The sequence below is a fragment of the Pyrus communis genome, chromosome 8 (genome assembly GCF_963583255.1).
Source record: "Pyrus communis chromosome 8, drPyrComm1.1, whole genome shotgun sequence".
Classification (NCBI taxonomy): domain Eukaryota; kingdom Viridiplantae; phylum Streptophyta; class Magnoliopsida; order Rosales; family Rosaceae; genus Pyrus; species Pyrus communis.
The window spans coordinates 3,840,752-3,857,460 of record NC_084810.1 but is presented as its reverse complement, the minus strand read 5'-3'; the positions used below and the strand labels follow the sequence as shown (position 1 = coordinate 3,857,460).

Below are 16,709 nucleotides of genomic sequence, written 5' to 3'. Positions count from 1 at the left end.
AGAAATCTTGTTCAAGTTTGATCTAAAGAACTTAGTAGTCCCTCTATTTATAATTTGGATTGGGATCATTTCTCAGATCTGGTCTTTGATAAATATTACTAACATATAGCCATCATTCATCATTGCGTGCACCGACTGCTTAGACGCCAATGTTGATCAGCCCTACCCTGCACAGCTGCACTTTGTATAAAGCGGTAATGATCGTGTTGGATTTATAAGATAATGGTATATTATGATAAGGATAACGCTGGGATACTAAATTTTAAAATTAAATTAATAAATTAAATTACATGTTATTAACAGAAAATAAGCATGTTAATTATTCTAACATACATGGTTTACTAAATTTCGTTTAATTAAGACTTAAGTAATAATTCAATTATCAACATCACATGATTTACAAAATAAATATAATTTAAAAATTCGTTGTCTTTAGCATTATTTTTATGATAATGTATTCTCAAATATGCGGATTTATATAACTTTGTATATTATATAATTTACACATCTAGAAGCAAACATTTTATATTACATTGTACCTGTTTGATTCTCCTTATTTATTTGTTTGGGAGTTGATAGTTACTATTTTGTACTTCTAAGAACGGTCTAGTTGCACATATTATAACGATTTTCCTCATCTTATCCGAGACCATCTGTCCAAATCACAAAGGTTATGTCGGAAGGTTAATTGTTTATTTATTTATTTATTTATTTTTTTGAGAGAAATACGATAAATTTTTGCAAGCAAATTCAGAATACAAACAAATTGAGGATAGTGTGCATACTGGGCCTCGATAAAATTTTGTCGGGAATGCACTCCAGCTGAAGGGAAAAGAATGTTCCGCACAACATAAATGACCTATCCTCAAGTGTCAATCCATAAACAAATTCTGAACTATCTTCGAACAAAATATGCAACTCGGGGGACTTCAACCCACTATTGATTGGTTACAAAGCTTTCGACCATTTCGTGCAGTGAGCGCCAACCGTGGGGCAAAGCTTTCGACCATTTCTTCCGTAGTCCTTTCCAAATGCTACAACTTAGTCTAAACCACCAGCAGAAAATGTCTCCAACAAATTGGATTAGTTGGAACAACATCCACATAATATCAGTAGGAGACCTATGCTCGCAGAACTATGAACACAAAATCAAGGTAACTCCGCGCCATATGTAATGTACACTAATTCAAAAATAAGAACGGATATCTCCACTTTAATGTCTTATTTTCACTCATCTTTTAATAAAAATGTTATTAACAAATTTACCCTTCACAAAATGACGTATAATTAAGCACCTGGAAGCTGTGAACGTTCCAACTTCCAATGAACTATTGCTCTCTGGCTCCTTTTCTTTCTCAATTACATTGTTATCCTCCTTTTCTATTTCCTCCATCCAATTTGTATTTCCTTTTTTAAATTTTACTATTCTTGTTGGTCACCCAATTTGTTAATTTTGGATGTTTAGTCATTGGGTTGAAAGCTTTAAGAATACATTTGTATACATATTAAGAACAAACACAACAATGAATATGAACTACGTACTGCAGTAAATGCATGCAGCATTGTTAACCCTAGTTTAAGCGTAATGCATTCTGTCGTGGTTTAACTAGGTAGCGTGTCCGTGTATTTTCGATTGTGGTTGATGGAGACTGGATGGTTTAATTTTTTTTAATTTTTTTATTAGCACTAGTATATGACCATACACAAAATGTGTGAAATGTTTTATTTTCGTTTTCAAAATTGAAGGATAGAGGAAGAGAGAGAGAGAATGTGGGAGTAGGAAGAGAGATATAATTTTTTTTAAAAATTAGAGATGTTAAAATCACTTGTAGGTGATGCTTAAACAAAAGCTAAATTTCGTTTTGTAAAATTACGTTAATGCTCTTAACTTTTTTATTGTGGTAAAAGACTAAATAGTCTTTTCATCATCATTTGGTTAACAAAAAAGATTCTATTAATATGTTTAAATAAGGGCAAATTTGGGATTTTAGAATATATATATATATATATATATATATAATTAGGTGTAGATAAGATAAAGGCCTAATTGGATTATTAGTCACAGTGGTGATAGAGTGGTTGGAAGATAGTCCATACGGTAAAATAAAAAAATAAAAAAAAAAGGTTTTAAGGTCCTGTGGTGAAGTCTATAAGGATTTATGCCCAAAATTGAATATTTCGTCAATTCTCTGTTAATTATTAGCACTTGAGCCAAACATATTAAGTTAAAACGAAACTCTTCATTAATTGTTAGCAAGTGTGGCTTGCATGTAAGGCTAACTTTATTTTTTTAGTCTCATATGTGAGCCTTATGTACTAACAATTAATGAAGAGTTGATGAAATCTACAACTTTGGGTGTAAATCTAACAGATTTTACCACAAAGGCTTAAAAAATATATATATTTTTTCTCTTTTTTTTTACCACAGGCTGTCTTCTAACTATCTTATCACCACAAAGACTATTAATCCAATTAAGCTTAAAATATACGATTCATATGTAAAAATTCATTTCATATAATTAGAGGGCTTGTAACTCTCCTCAAGTAGCTAGCGAAGAATATTCTTCATCTAGGTCGTGTCTTCGGTTTTCTTTTATTCAATATCGGTTGGAATGAAAAAGAAAAAGAAACTCATAGTTTTGGACTGCTAAACCTAAACAAAGAATATTTGTTCACAGTTGATTCTTGTAGTTGATAAATTGCATTATTCTTAGTTTGCAAAGTTGTTAATGTGGAATGGATACTATGTCATACATCAAATCAGCAATACTTCAAACGAGCAATATATACATTAAGATGCACAACCAACAAATACGTTAAACCGCTACACAAAATGCAAGTGCAAATTTATAAAAGATGATAGAGACGACAAATCTAGCACCGAAAGTACACACAACACCACGGCTAAAAGTGAGGCCACATCAAACCACCACTAAAACTGCGAAGCTACAACAAACTCGCCAGAGCGACATAACCTAGCTAAGCGGCACAACACAACACAAACAAAATACAACCTAAAACTAAAAAACTACCTAATCCGAGAAAGTACCACCAATCCACTCGTCTCCTTGTGAGGACTGCACCTATACTAGAAAGATTCAGCATCCGCCAAAAATAAATACTGCTCTAAAAATGTCTGAATGCCTAAGGCAGCGGATCGATGGATCTGGTCGCTCAAGGAGGCACAAAACGCCACATCCCATTGCATAGGGCAGCGCATCCGTCAGGTCCAGTCACCTAAGGCGGTCATCCACTTGATCAGGGTTCACATGGCGGCGGAGCAGCCATGTCGGAATACCTAATGCAGCGGAATTAACCAATCTTGTCGCCCAGAGTGGCATGGCCATCGAACTCGGTCCCTAATACTGTTGGTATTCGAAAGTTTACTAACTCAATACCAAAATATGTGGGTGATAAGTTTACAAACTCTATCACACCTCTTACTTTCACTCTCAATAAAATTGGACAAAGAAATAGAGAAATGAGGGAAGCTACAAGCTTTGGCAAACAAGGCACTTTGATATTAAAAACAGATTGCAAATACACTTCTAGAATTGAATGACAAATCAGATGGGATTTGGATGATATACTCTAAGGCTTAGCAAGATGGCCTATTTATACAAAAACTGAAAAAATAAACAATCCAACAATACATATAATGAATGATGGTGTTCCACATCTTTACACCCTTTCAAACACATGCAGCAACTTTGATAGTTGGCATACACATGCATTGCATCATGGCAGGTTGTAATACCTTCCTTTCGGCTAGCATATGGAGGCACACTGCTGTCTTCCTGCTAGCACATCACATGGCAGCACACTTGCTGTCTTTCATCACCATTTGGCTGAATAATGAAGGAGCAATGATGATTATATTTGGCTGGAAACAATCTGTAAAGAAAGGTTAGCATCACATGGACAGATCACATAACTTTTAATTTGAATTTCCAACATGCCCCCTCAAATTAAAACGCCTTCATGCCTAGCATTTCACGTAACAGCCGGAATGATTCAACTGGTAATGGCTTAGTGAAGATGTCTGCCACTTGTTCCTTCGTGTGACAATAGACAAGCTCAATTGTCTTTTGCTTCACATGGTCCCTTAGAAAATGGAACCTGGTATCAATGTGCTTGCTCCTTCCATGTTGAACAGGATTCTTTGCAAGCTTGATTGCAGACATGTTATCCACATGAATCACAGTCGATTCCGCTTGTGGATGACACACTGACTTCAACAGATTTCTTAACCAAATTGCCTCACACACGGTTGAGGCTACAACAACGTACTCGGCTTCACACGATGACAAAGCAACAATTGATTGCTTCTTTGAAGTCCATGAGAAAGTTATTGATCCTAGAAAAAACACATAGCCAGTTGTGCTTTTCCTTTCATCTTGGTCACCTCCCCAATCACTATCTGAATAACCAAATAATCTTGCATCTTCACCAAAATTATAAACTAGACCATAGTTTAGAGTACCTCTTATGTACCTCAAAATTCTCTTGGCAGCCAGCCAATGAGACTCCCTTGGTGTTTCCATGTATCGACTCACGAGTCCAACACCATAAACTATATCAGGTCTTGTGATTGTAAGGTACCTTAGACTTCCAACCAAGCTTTTGTACACGGTTGAGTTTACAAACTCACCTTCTCCTTCCTTAGACAGCTTCAATCCAGTTGCAACTGGAGTGTTTACAATATTGCACTTATCCATATTGAATTTCTCCAATATATCTCTCATGTACTTTTGTTGAGAAATGTAGATACCATCACTTCCTTGCTTCACTTCTATGCCAAGAAAGTATGACATTAATCCATTGTCAGTCATCTCGAATTCACTGAACATGGATTGCTTGAACTCACAGAACATTGCTTCATTGTTTCCTGTAAACAACAAGTCATCTACATAGAGACAAATAATTAAGAACTCCCCTTTTGCACCATTCTTCATGTAAACTGAATGCTCGTATGGACATTTCTGAAATCCATTTTGGTGAAGGTAGTTGTCAATCCTTGAGTTCGAAGCTCGTGGTGCTTGCTTGAGGCCATACAAAGCCTTCTTCAAACGATACACCTTTTCTTCTTCTCCTTGTACTTGGAAGCCTTCTGGTTGTTCCACATACACTTCTTCCTCAAGAACTCCATTAAGGAAGGCTGACTTGACATCTAATTGATAAATTTTCCATTTATGCTGAGCGGCAAGAGAGATTAGTAATCTTACCGTGTCAAGTCTTGCAACTGGAGCATAGACTTCATCATAGTCCACTCCATACTTCTGTTTGTAGCCCTTTGCTACAAGCCTTGATTTGTACCGATCTACACTCCCATCTGCAGTGCGTTTGATCTTGTACACCCACTTAACACCAATAGCCTTCTGATTTGGTGGAAGCTTTGTCAACTTCCAAGTGTCATTTTTCTCGATAGCATGGATTTCTTCCTCCATAGCTATTCTTCAACGATTTTCTTCCACAACTTCATTGAATGAGAGAGGCTCGTGGTCTGGATACAAGCAGAAAAGGTTGGTTTCTTCTTCTTCTTCTTATCCATATATCTCGGTGAGACTTCTTAACCTCACTGGAGTTGAGGAGCTGCTTTCCTCACTAGATGTAGGACCACTCCTTGCAATTCTGTGCACTGGAGTTGTTGTGATTGTTTGAGCAGACTGTTGCTCAACATGTGGTACAACTTCTGGTTCTTCAAAATCAGTGGAAACGATCTTCTCTTTACTGACTTCTTTGTTGTTCCACTTCCATGCCTCTTCCTCACTGAAGATGACATCTCTACTAACCACTAGTTTGCCAGTTAGTGGGTTGTAGAGCTTGTATGCCTTGGACTCTTCACTATAGCCCACAAACACACACTTCTCACCTCTATCATCAAGTTTCCTCCTCTTGGCTTCTGGAACTTGAGCATATGCAAGACACCCAAAAACTCTTAGGTGTGCAACATTCGACTTGTACCCACTTCAAGCCTCTTGTGGTGTCATCCTCTTGACACTCTTTGTTGGACATCGATTCAACAAATAAATCGAACAAGCTACAGCTTCTGCCCATAACTCTTTTGGCAAATTCTTCTCCTTAAGCATGGACCTTGTCATGTCAAGGATAGTTCGATTCTTTCTTTCGACTATCCCATTTTGTTGTGGGGTATAGGCAGCAGTAAGTTGATGCCTAATTCCTTGCTCCTTGCAGTATGCTTGGAAAACATTGGAGGTGTACTATCCACCTCTATCTGATCTCACAGCCATAAGCTTGTGGTTACTTTCAGCCTCTGTGAGTGCCTTGAACTCCTTGAAAATTTTTAGGGCAACTGACTTCTCCTTGAGAAAATAGACCCAAGTCTTTCTACTGAAATCATCAATGAAGGTAATAAAATACCTATTACCTCCATAAGAAATGGGATCCAATGGACCACATATATCTGTGTGCACCAACTGCAGTGGTGCCTTTGCTCTCCATGTATCACCAACAGGGAACGATAGTCGTGCTTGCTTGCCAAGCATACAACCTTCACATACTTGGCGTGTGGCTTCAATTTGGGGTAGACCACGAACCATTCCTCCACTTGACAGCAACTTTAGGCCATTGAAATGAAGATGGCCAAATCGAAGATGCCATTTCCATGACTCATCTTCCATTACACCGATGTTGCAGCTTCCAATCTTTGTGTTCAAATTCAACGGAAACATCCGGTTCTTTAACATTCGAACACGTGCAATAAGCTTTCTCCTTGCATTCCTGAGAGTGAGAAGCATGTTCTCCATATGTATAATGTACCCTTTCTGGAGCAGTTGACCAATGCTTAGAATGTTGCTCTTCATACCTGGTATGTAGTAGGTATCGAAGATGTATTCTTCTTTACCATCCTTCTGGATAATCTTGATCTTCCCTTTGCCTTCAACTGGCAACTTTGAGGAGTCACCAAGACTTACAGATCCATGGGCCCCATCTTTGAGTTCGGCAAAAAACTCCTTCTTTCCACACATGTGATTGCTTGCACCAGAGTCCAAATACCAAACATCTTGTTGGCTACTGGAATCATGGTGTGCTAGCAAGACTGTAAGTTCTTCATCAGTATTTCCACTTGATTCTGCCATGTTGACATGCTCACCATTTTTATGTGAACATTCATTGGCATAATGTCCATATTGCTTACAGTTGTGACACTGGATATGCGCATTTCCTCGAGTAGATCTCCACTCCTGAGACTGACCTCGATTTTGTGCATAGCCTCGACCTCTTCCTCGAGCTCGTCCTCGGCTACGGTTAGATGAACTCCCACGACGTGAGTTCCACTGCCCACGACCTCCATTTGGTTTGTCAATATTCAACTTTGACTCCAAAGCTTGCTCTAGCGTTGTGGGGTTTGCATTCTTCTGAATGCGTTGCTCGTGAACTAGGAGGGATCCTAGTAGCTCCTCTGCGCTCATCACCTCCAAATCCTTGGATTCCTCAATGGCAGTCACCACATGCTCAAACTTAGATGTGAGTGACCGGAGTATCTTCTCCACAACTCGTACTTCATCGAGTCTCTCGCCATTTCTCCTCATCTGATTTACTATCACAATGAGCCTTGAGTGATAGTCGGAGATGCACTCCCCTTCATTCATATGAGCAGTTTCAAAATCTGCTCGAAGTGACTGTAACCTTACTTTCTTGACTCGATCTACTCCTTTGTAGATTGTACTGAGTGTATCCCATACTTGCTTGCTCGTTGTTGATTCTGCAACCTTCTCAAACGTTGAATCTTCCAAACCTTGGTATAGAAGATACAGCGCCTTTTGGTCCTTCTTTCGTAAGTCCTTGAGAGTGTTCCTTTGATCCGCAGTATAAACGGCTTCTTGCTCGGCAGTGGGTACAACATACCCACTACTGACAACTTCCCATAGCTCCTGTGATCCAAACAATGCTTTGAATTGGATGCACCATCTTTCATAATTTTCTTTCTTCAATGTGGGAACTTGGAGTTGCACTAAGTTGGACGCCATAACTGCTGATACCATTCTGGCAGGTGCAGCAGTGTGGGTGATAAGTTTACTAACTCAATACCAAAATATGTGGGTGATAAGTTTACAAACTCTATCACACCTCTTACTTTCACTCTCAATAAAATTGGACAAAGAAATAGAGAAATGAGGGAAGCTACAAGCTTTGGCAAACAAGGCACTTTGATATTAAAAACAGATTGCAAATACACTTCTAGAATTGAATGACAAATCAGATGGGATTTGGATGATATACTCTAAGGCTTAGCAAGATGGCCTATTTATACAAAAACTGAAAAAATAAACAATCCAACAATACATATAATGAATGATGGTGTTCCACATCTTTACACCCTTTCAAACACATGCAGCAACTTTGATAGTTGGCATACACATGCATTGCATCATGGCAGGTTGTAATACCTTCCTTTCGGCTAGCATATGGAGGCACACTGCTGTCTTCCTGCTAGCACATCACATGGCAGCACACTTGCTGTCTTTCATCACCATTTGGCTGAATAATGAAGGAGCAATGATGATTATATTTGGCTGGAAACAATCTGTAAAGAAAGGTTAGCATCACATGGACATATCACATAACTTTTAATTTGAATTTCCAACAAATACGGCTTGACCGTCAGCTTTGGTGGTACGAGGCAGCGTAGCCACATAACATGTTGAAGAAAGCGTTGGAAGCATCCCTTAGTGAACACCAAATGGGCGTAAACCAACAGACCTCACCACCCAAGGTGTTGCAAGCGGCATATCTTTTGCCTGGCCCGACATGTTTGTCGAAAATCGTCCAGATGTGTCATAACCGATCTGGCTGCACGAAGCAGCCACCGTGGTATTGAGCCAAGGGGTAGATCTAACCCACTAACGACTACTGAAAGTGGCTCACAAAACGGTGGGGAGAAAGGAAGAGATCGGAGAAGGAAGGCGGATTTGGATAATTTAAGAAAAGCTGAAAATAAACTGAACTGAAAAGAAAGAGAAGAGATCATGGAAAAAGGTGGAGGGGCAGCGAGGAAAAGAGAAAAGCACAAAGGTGATAGGTGGGAAGAGGACAAAGGGACGGTGAGATAGGGGAGGAAGAAGTAGGTATATGGTGAGCTAGGAGGGATAAAGAGGGCGGAGGGAGAGAATGAGGGAAGAAGCAAAGAGTTGCGGGGTGGGAATGAGACAGAGGGGAGATAGGGGGATCTCCAACAGGCCCCAATGGGGAGTACGGGACATGCGGTGGCGATGAAACCTCGATATAGGATTTTTTGGCAAAAGGTTTTCTGGTGTTTGGAGAGCAAGCATTAGTAAACAAGAGCTCATCTATCATGGTCAATGACCGTGGTAGATTACACTTCACCATGGACATAATGCCCGTTAGTAATTTAGATCTGATAAAAACTTCAGTTTTTATCATGGGCAATGCCTGTTGTCAAATGCGATGTAATCACAAATTGTGCACGTGATATATTAAAATCTAACACCACATGTTATGGCCGTTGTGAGTTACATATTAACCACATACCATGCCCGTTATAAGAAAAATTTCAAAAATAATAAATTATAATAAATATAAAATATTTTTTATAAACAAAATTGCACATTTACTTCATAAAATTCACAGATTCAAATATTACACTAAAGCAAGCTACGTAACCAATTAGTAGTAATAGTAAGAAACTAGTACATGCCCACATACAAAGTGTGTGTGAAATATTTTAGTTTTGTTATTAAAATTAAAGGAGAGAGAGAAGTGGGCGTGGGGAGAGAGGGAGAGAAGTTTATTTGTTTAATATTTTATTTTTTTTTAAATTAGACATGATACAATTACCTGTAGGTGAGGTTTAGGAAAAAAAAACTACAAAATTTTGTTTTGTGAAATTACGTTACTGTCCTTAACTTTTTTGTTGTGATAGAAAACAAAATTGTATTTTTACCCTCTTTTGGTTGACAAAGTGCGTTTCATTAATATGTAGTTTAGATACCAAGCCAGTGAATTATGCTACATTTTTGTACCAAGCATGTATATACTTTGTTTCATACTTTAAAACAAAACTTAAGTAGGATTCCAAACTTGGTGCCCCAATTATATTTGCCTTCTATGCATTCATCTCTTCAAGAAGACACACATCTCCAACAAGCCAATACACACTTTAAATTTACAGGTACTTGTAATGTAAATGTAGTAGTTGATATTTGAGTTATGACCCTTCATATATTAGAATCACCAACCACCTATGAGATAAAGAAGGAAAATTATAAAGCTTAGAATCAAACTCATGTCTCAAGGATACTATCAACAGAAAAATTCAAAACCACCAAGTCAATTACTCAAAATACAATCAATCGTAATCTAAGTAATAAAATTCCAAGTATTGAATATCCCAATAAAATATTTATATATTAATTAACAAGTTAATCCTATCATCTCTACAAAAATAAATAAATAAATAATCGAAGCAAACAAAATTGCTACCAAATCTCTCCAAGAGTAGCACCGCTCTAGTTTGGTTTCTGCTCTTAATTGCCTGCAAGAGAAAAGACTTTTATCAACCAAATATTGTGCAAAGCACTTGAAAAGAAAAAAATTGTAAACCCTAAATTTTGAAGAATAAATACCAAAACCTAGAGTGAATTTCTAATAAATTAGGGAGTTTGAATAAAAGAAATTTAGATTTCAGAATTAAAAATTTTGGTTAGTTAAGAGAGAGAGAGAGAGAGAGAGCCTTATATAAATACCTGTTTGGCTTCTCAAAATAACCATGAAAGGGAAGAAGATGGAGTCAATGAGAGGGAGAAGGTGAACAAAAATCTATAGATGGCTAACTAAGAACGGTTGGGAAGTTTTGAAGTTGGCGTTGGTGGAAGAGAATAAAAAGGAAGTGAAAAAGATTTGAGGAATGATTTCACTTCAATTTTGGGAAGTGACGGAATATTGTGAAAATTTAAAGATTTGAAAATTTGGGAAAATTTCTAGTCCCGCCTTTAGAAACTTTTAAAATAATGTGTAACTGCATCACGTTTAATGTCTGTGGTAGATAAAAAAATGCAGTGTGGCTACTAACAATATTGAGCACGGCCAATGTACGTGGTGCTTTAATACTTTCACAACGTGCTGAGTAAGTTCGTGGTAATAAGTTGTTTTATCATAATGAGCTACTACTTGGCCGTTGTAAAATATTGTTATCCACAACGTACTGACTAAGCCTATGATAAATATGTTCATTTTTTATAACGGGCACATAATATCTGTGGTAAATGAACTGTTTTCTTGTAGTGAAGATAAAAGACCAATTGTAAGAACTTAAAAAATTTAACCCTTGTCATCCAACTTACTTGAATCATATTTTGTATACCACGAGATGTGACAATTAATGGTTCGATTACTTCTTTAAATCATTAAAGAAAGAATTCAACCATCAATCGTCAACATAGTCTACAAACATGATCTCCCCAACATTTTCCTTTAAATTAGTACCAACACTACAAAAAAAATGGGCACTGCACACAATAAATTATTTGTGCCCTTTGAGGTCAAAGGGCACCAACATATGTGCCCATGGACCAATGGCAACAGTGTCGCAACTATTATATTGTATGTGCCCCTCTATGGGCGTCACCTTTGATGAAAGGGTATAATATGACTTTTTGTGCCTACATTCTGACAATCTGTCAGACAATAAAAAACCACCTAACGGGCACTTTTTTGAAATTGTGCCTAATAAGCTGTATTTAAAAATAAAAAATAAAAAAAATTGAAAAATCAAAACAGGCTTCAAACTGAAATTTAAGTAAAACAAAAGATTAAAAATTTCATAAAATGAAAGCCAACGACTTCAGCTGTTAGAATGAACCAAACAGTAAAAGTGGAATATCATTAATGAAAGTATACAAGTATTCCTCATAAAAAAAACATGTGTACTTTAGCCAGGCAAAACTGATATATCCAACAAAATTTAAGCAATCCATGCATCTCTACATATAGCCAGGCAAAACTGATTTCACCTCTTTTTTCCAACTTGGTGGATAATGCAATCATCTTCTTGAAATCCAAACCAAAGGGAAAATGAAATAAATTGTTAAGGACCTATTTCCGGTGATGTTCAAGGACCAAAACTTGCAATCGGCATTGAGAACTCACAAGCACTGACGCATTGCTACTTTGTTATACTAAATAACAACGAACAAAACATGCAACTTAAATGAGCAGCTAAACCATCATTACTAGCAAACAAGATGTACAAAACAATACAAGTTTGGACAATCATTTAGCTTAGGTCAAATGCAGTGAGATAAATCTCAATGTTATGACATTAATTTCTAAGAAAGATAGCAAATGCTAAAAACCTTATAGGATCGGCAAAGCAGCGTCTAATAAATAAGTATTTTGAAATCTAACCTTGCTTATATTCCCCAGTTTTGCATCTCATCCAATCTTTGCTCCACAAACGAACTAATCCGGATGATATGTGTGGTATTTGGACCTCTCACTGCCAAAGTCATGAATAGTACCAAAAATTAAAACGATCGATCTAATTCATCAACTTCAATCAACAAACACTACACGTAAATGTAGAACTACAAATATTTTAAACATGTAAAAGTAACTCATGGATAACAAAAATACAAAATTAATCTACAAAAGCAGAAAGTGGTGAAACGGTTCTATCAATTTCAAATCGAGATCAATCCCGACAAGAACCAACATAATCAGCCAATAATGTATATGAACCTTTGCCTCCTTGAATCCATGGGACTTTACAATGTGGGAACCCAACTGATTTTTTAGCAAAAGAAGTGTCATTTATTTGATTTGGAGTAATAGTTGTTTTATCCTGTCAATTAGTTGTCTGTTTTTTTTTTAATTAGCTTATGAAAAAAATGGCTTTAAGGATAATGCAAATGAGGCATCTTTCAAGGGGCATATGGAATGTGTCTCCCACCATTTCAATGACTTTTTTTAATTACTATGATCTTCTACATCTCTCCTCTCAATTCATGAATTTCATTTACAAATTTCTCATTAACTAAGGCATTTAGCATCATGCCCTTTTTTTGGTAAATCAGATATTACAATTTTACACTTGCTTAAATGATGAGTTTTATTATAGTACTAATAGTTATCTAAACCTACCACATGATGACTCACACTTTTGCCTAAAATCTGATAAGACTGCCTTAATATGTAAACCTGAGTGGAAGATTTATGTAAAGTGAGCTCACACATTTATCTTTTGTAGATGAAGGAATGAATGGAAGAAGATAACCAACTTCTGCACTACCTGTATGATTTGTTCATGTGATTGATCATGGGTAGTTTAGCTAGATCACAAAACTCAATCCATCGGAGTGACACCGGATTACAGTTTAGGCCTCCTTACACCATCTGTCACAAGCCCGATGCTTGCATATGAACCTTTGCCTCATTGACTCCGTGGGACCTTACATTGTGGAAAAATAAAAAAAATAAAAAAAACCAAAAACAAAAACACTGTAATTATCCTGTAATCGTATCTTAATCTCACTGCCATTTCAAATTAAGGGAAAGAAAAAGTTGAAAACCACCTGAGTCAACGAAATATCCCGTAATCATACGACATGGAAATGAATTTAAATAATTAAATTAAATTCAACATTTTGGCTTGATTGATATTGGTCGACTATTTCCAATCTTTCTTTCCGCGGGGAAACAAAAGTGACTACATGGAATTCTATTTTATATATTTTCCTTCATCTCCTAGGCAACCAAAACAGAAAACTCAAACAAAAAATGCCAGAAAAGTTGATGAAACAAACTACAATAAGCTATAAACATTAAAAATTAAATGACCAATTTAAAACAAGAATATTACATGCGACTAAACTTTGAAATTCCGAGCAGTCTCCAAGCGAGTAAACTTTGACATGCATACAAAAAAGGGAATTAAAATTCAAAATCTAAAATGGAACCCAAAACTGAAAGTTTTTATTTTAGAAAAGACCTTACACTGGAGGACAACCCACTAAGAGATGATCATCTTTACCTCTAGGATCGAGGTCCAATTCTGCCAGGCTTGGCCGAAAACTGGCCAAAAAATCCGCGGTCACCATTTCTTAGATATGAAATTGAGGAAATCCGGCTATGAATTTGCAGAAAATAACTTTGGGTTGGAAAGAGGACAGAAAAAGGATTCTTGAGGTATAATTTGACGGTCGTTGGTGATCGGGGGACGGCGGTGTTGTTGCGTGCAGAAAAAGGGGGAGAAAGAGGATACGGGCGGGGGAAAGGAAGGTGGCTAAGGACAAGGAGAGTTTGAGAGAGAGAGGCGTTAAGTAGAGTAAAAGTAAATCTAAAGGATAAAAAAAATAATATTTATTTAAATATATTAAATTAGAGGGCACAAAACCCTTTTATTGTGTTTGTAAATTAATAAAATAATATCTATCTCTGACGTTAAAAGGACACATGCAAGCTGGACACAAAATTTTGTGTTCAAACTTTAGTAGGCACAAATACGTGACACAAACTAGTGTGCTTTTTTGTTAGAGGGCACAATTGAAATATTTGGGTGCACAATGGACCTTATAAAGCACAATTATGTATTTGTGCTTAATGAAAATGAGAAGGGCACAAATCAATTGTGTTCTTAGCCCATTTTTCTTATAGTGCAAATAACATCACAGAAAAGGTGAAATACCAAAAAAGTTGATGATTATATTATAGGGGTGCACATAATCAAATTACAAACACTAAAGTTCACAACATGTAGATCTAGAGCGTATTATATTAATGAAACACTAACGACTTATTATTTTATTAACACTTTAACTTCAAACCTCATTGAGAAAATAAACAAATTAAGTGATGATCTAGAGCATATTATATTAGTGATTAGGTGCCTTGATGTAAGCCACGTGAGTGGAATTGGCAACCTTGGTCAATGTTTTCAAATCGTAAGCTATCCAACACCTTGATGCATCTTTGTTGTAAAAGTAGCCCAAACACTTGCAATTCGAAGTACACTTCTTAGCACAATTAGCCTCCTTTGTAGCTTCTCCCTTGGTGTACTTGCTCAAGAAGTGATCAACCCCTCCAACTTTGTAGTAGTGGAAGCTCTTTGCATCACAAGAAGTTAGCTTCTCAGGCTTACAAGTCTTGCTCCAACCCAATAATCCCTTAGAGGATGGGCAAGCAACACATTGGCTGTCCTCACAAAGGCCAAAAGTACCACATCGCTCGGGCAATTGGCACTCATTAGTTTCCCATAACCAATTATCTCTATCGAAAAGAGTGAAGGTCACCTCCCACGCACCCCAATCCACATTGTCATCGTAAGTGTAAAGCTTGACATTTCCATCTATTTCAAGCCTAAGGAATGTCAACATGCTATTGTATTTGGGCCTCGCTAGAATGTGGCCTCCCGCTAAGGTAGGGTTGACCACTTCAAATTGTAGGGTCAGGTCATAAGCATGGCCCTCATCTGTCTCTGGAGCACAATTAAATGTGACACGGTCAAATACACTTTTGGCCGGTGTAACATCTGTAATTGAAAACTGAGTGTAGAGTAACGGCTTTGGGGAGTTGTTGCTCTTGTAGTACAAAGATATTGACTTGGATTCCATCACTATGCTGTAAGGTCCATCTTTGTTTTCTGTCTCGGAGGCTCGACTCACCAGTTTGTTCACTGCTCCGGCCCTTAGAGATTGACCCACCAACAAGGTGTCAGTAGGGTGGTCAAAGCTTTGCCAGACAAAGTTGCTCTTCGAGTCATGGAGCACCATGTTGCCTGTTGGAAGCAACTTGAGGCCTACCACACCTTTATTGGCAGTGTTGGTTTGCCAAGCTACTCGGCCATCGGCATCCGCCAGTACAAGGTTGCCATCTGCTCCAAATGCGAGGGTGGCATTTTCTCCAACTGGGTTTCCTCGATTGGCCTCCCAAACCCAACGTCTGAGTGACTCTGAGCGAGTCGTACCCATGCGAAGAGCTAGTGTAAAGGCATTTGGGCTAGTGTTGTAGAAGGCAAGTTGGAAGGGGGAGCTATACACACTAAGCATACGGTAGTTTCCATCATATTCTACAATGTAAGGCCCAAATTCTCCTTCGTTGACAAACTTGAATGTTTGATTAGCGGGAACTTGAGCTTGGGCATTGAAAGCAAATAGAGAGAAAAGGAATAGCGAAAGCAATGATGACATGGTAAATGTAGGTGAAAGCATTGGAGAGTGCAGGTTTGTTGTGGAGATAGTAGAATTAAGTACCTTTATTTATAATTTAAATTGGAATGATGACTGAGATTTGATCTTTCATAAATATTGTTAAAGATATAGCCATAACTATGTGCACCAACTGTTTAGACGCCAATTTTGGTCAAATTCTGCATAGCTGCACTTGTATATATAGAACCCGTATGATCCCGTTGAATTTATAATATGAATCTGTGTTCTTCAAATGCAACCTATATAACTTTTTTATGATTACACTGCCCCTTTTTTCAATTCCTTGTTATTCCTAGAGGCTATATATGCGCACCATAAATGTTGATCCTTTGTGATCGAAATGTCATGTGTTCGAGTCGTGAAAACAACTTATTTATAAAAGTAAAGGTAAGGCTACGTACAATAAAGGAAAACCTTGTTGGCTTGGGGTTGCCTTTTATCTGAATGATTGTATATATGCTTTGCTACAATTTTTTCTCGAATGGAATATTGTTCTCAAATGTTTGTGTATGTTAAAAGGAT

General features: G+C 37.3%; 1 protein-coding gene across 1 annotated transcript; it reads right to left on the bottom strand.

The window, feature by feature from the left end:
• Positions 1-14,852: 14,852 nt before the first annotated feature.
• LOC137741433 (epidermis-specific secreted glycoprotein EP1-like) lies at positions 14,853-16,187 on the bottom strand. Its single transcript, XM_068481150.1, has one exon. The coding sequence runs from the start codon at positions 16,185-16,187 to the stop codon at positions 14,853-14,855; it is 1,335 nt and encodes a 444-aa protein (XP_068337251.1).
• Between the last annotated feature and the right edge of the window lie 522 nt (positions 16,188-16,709).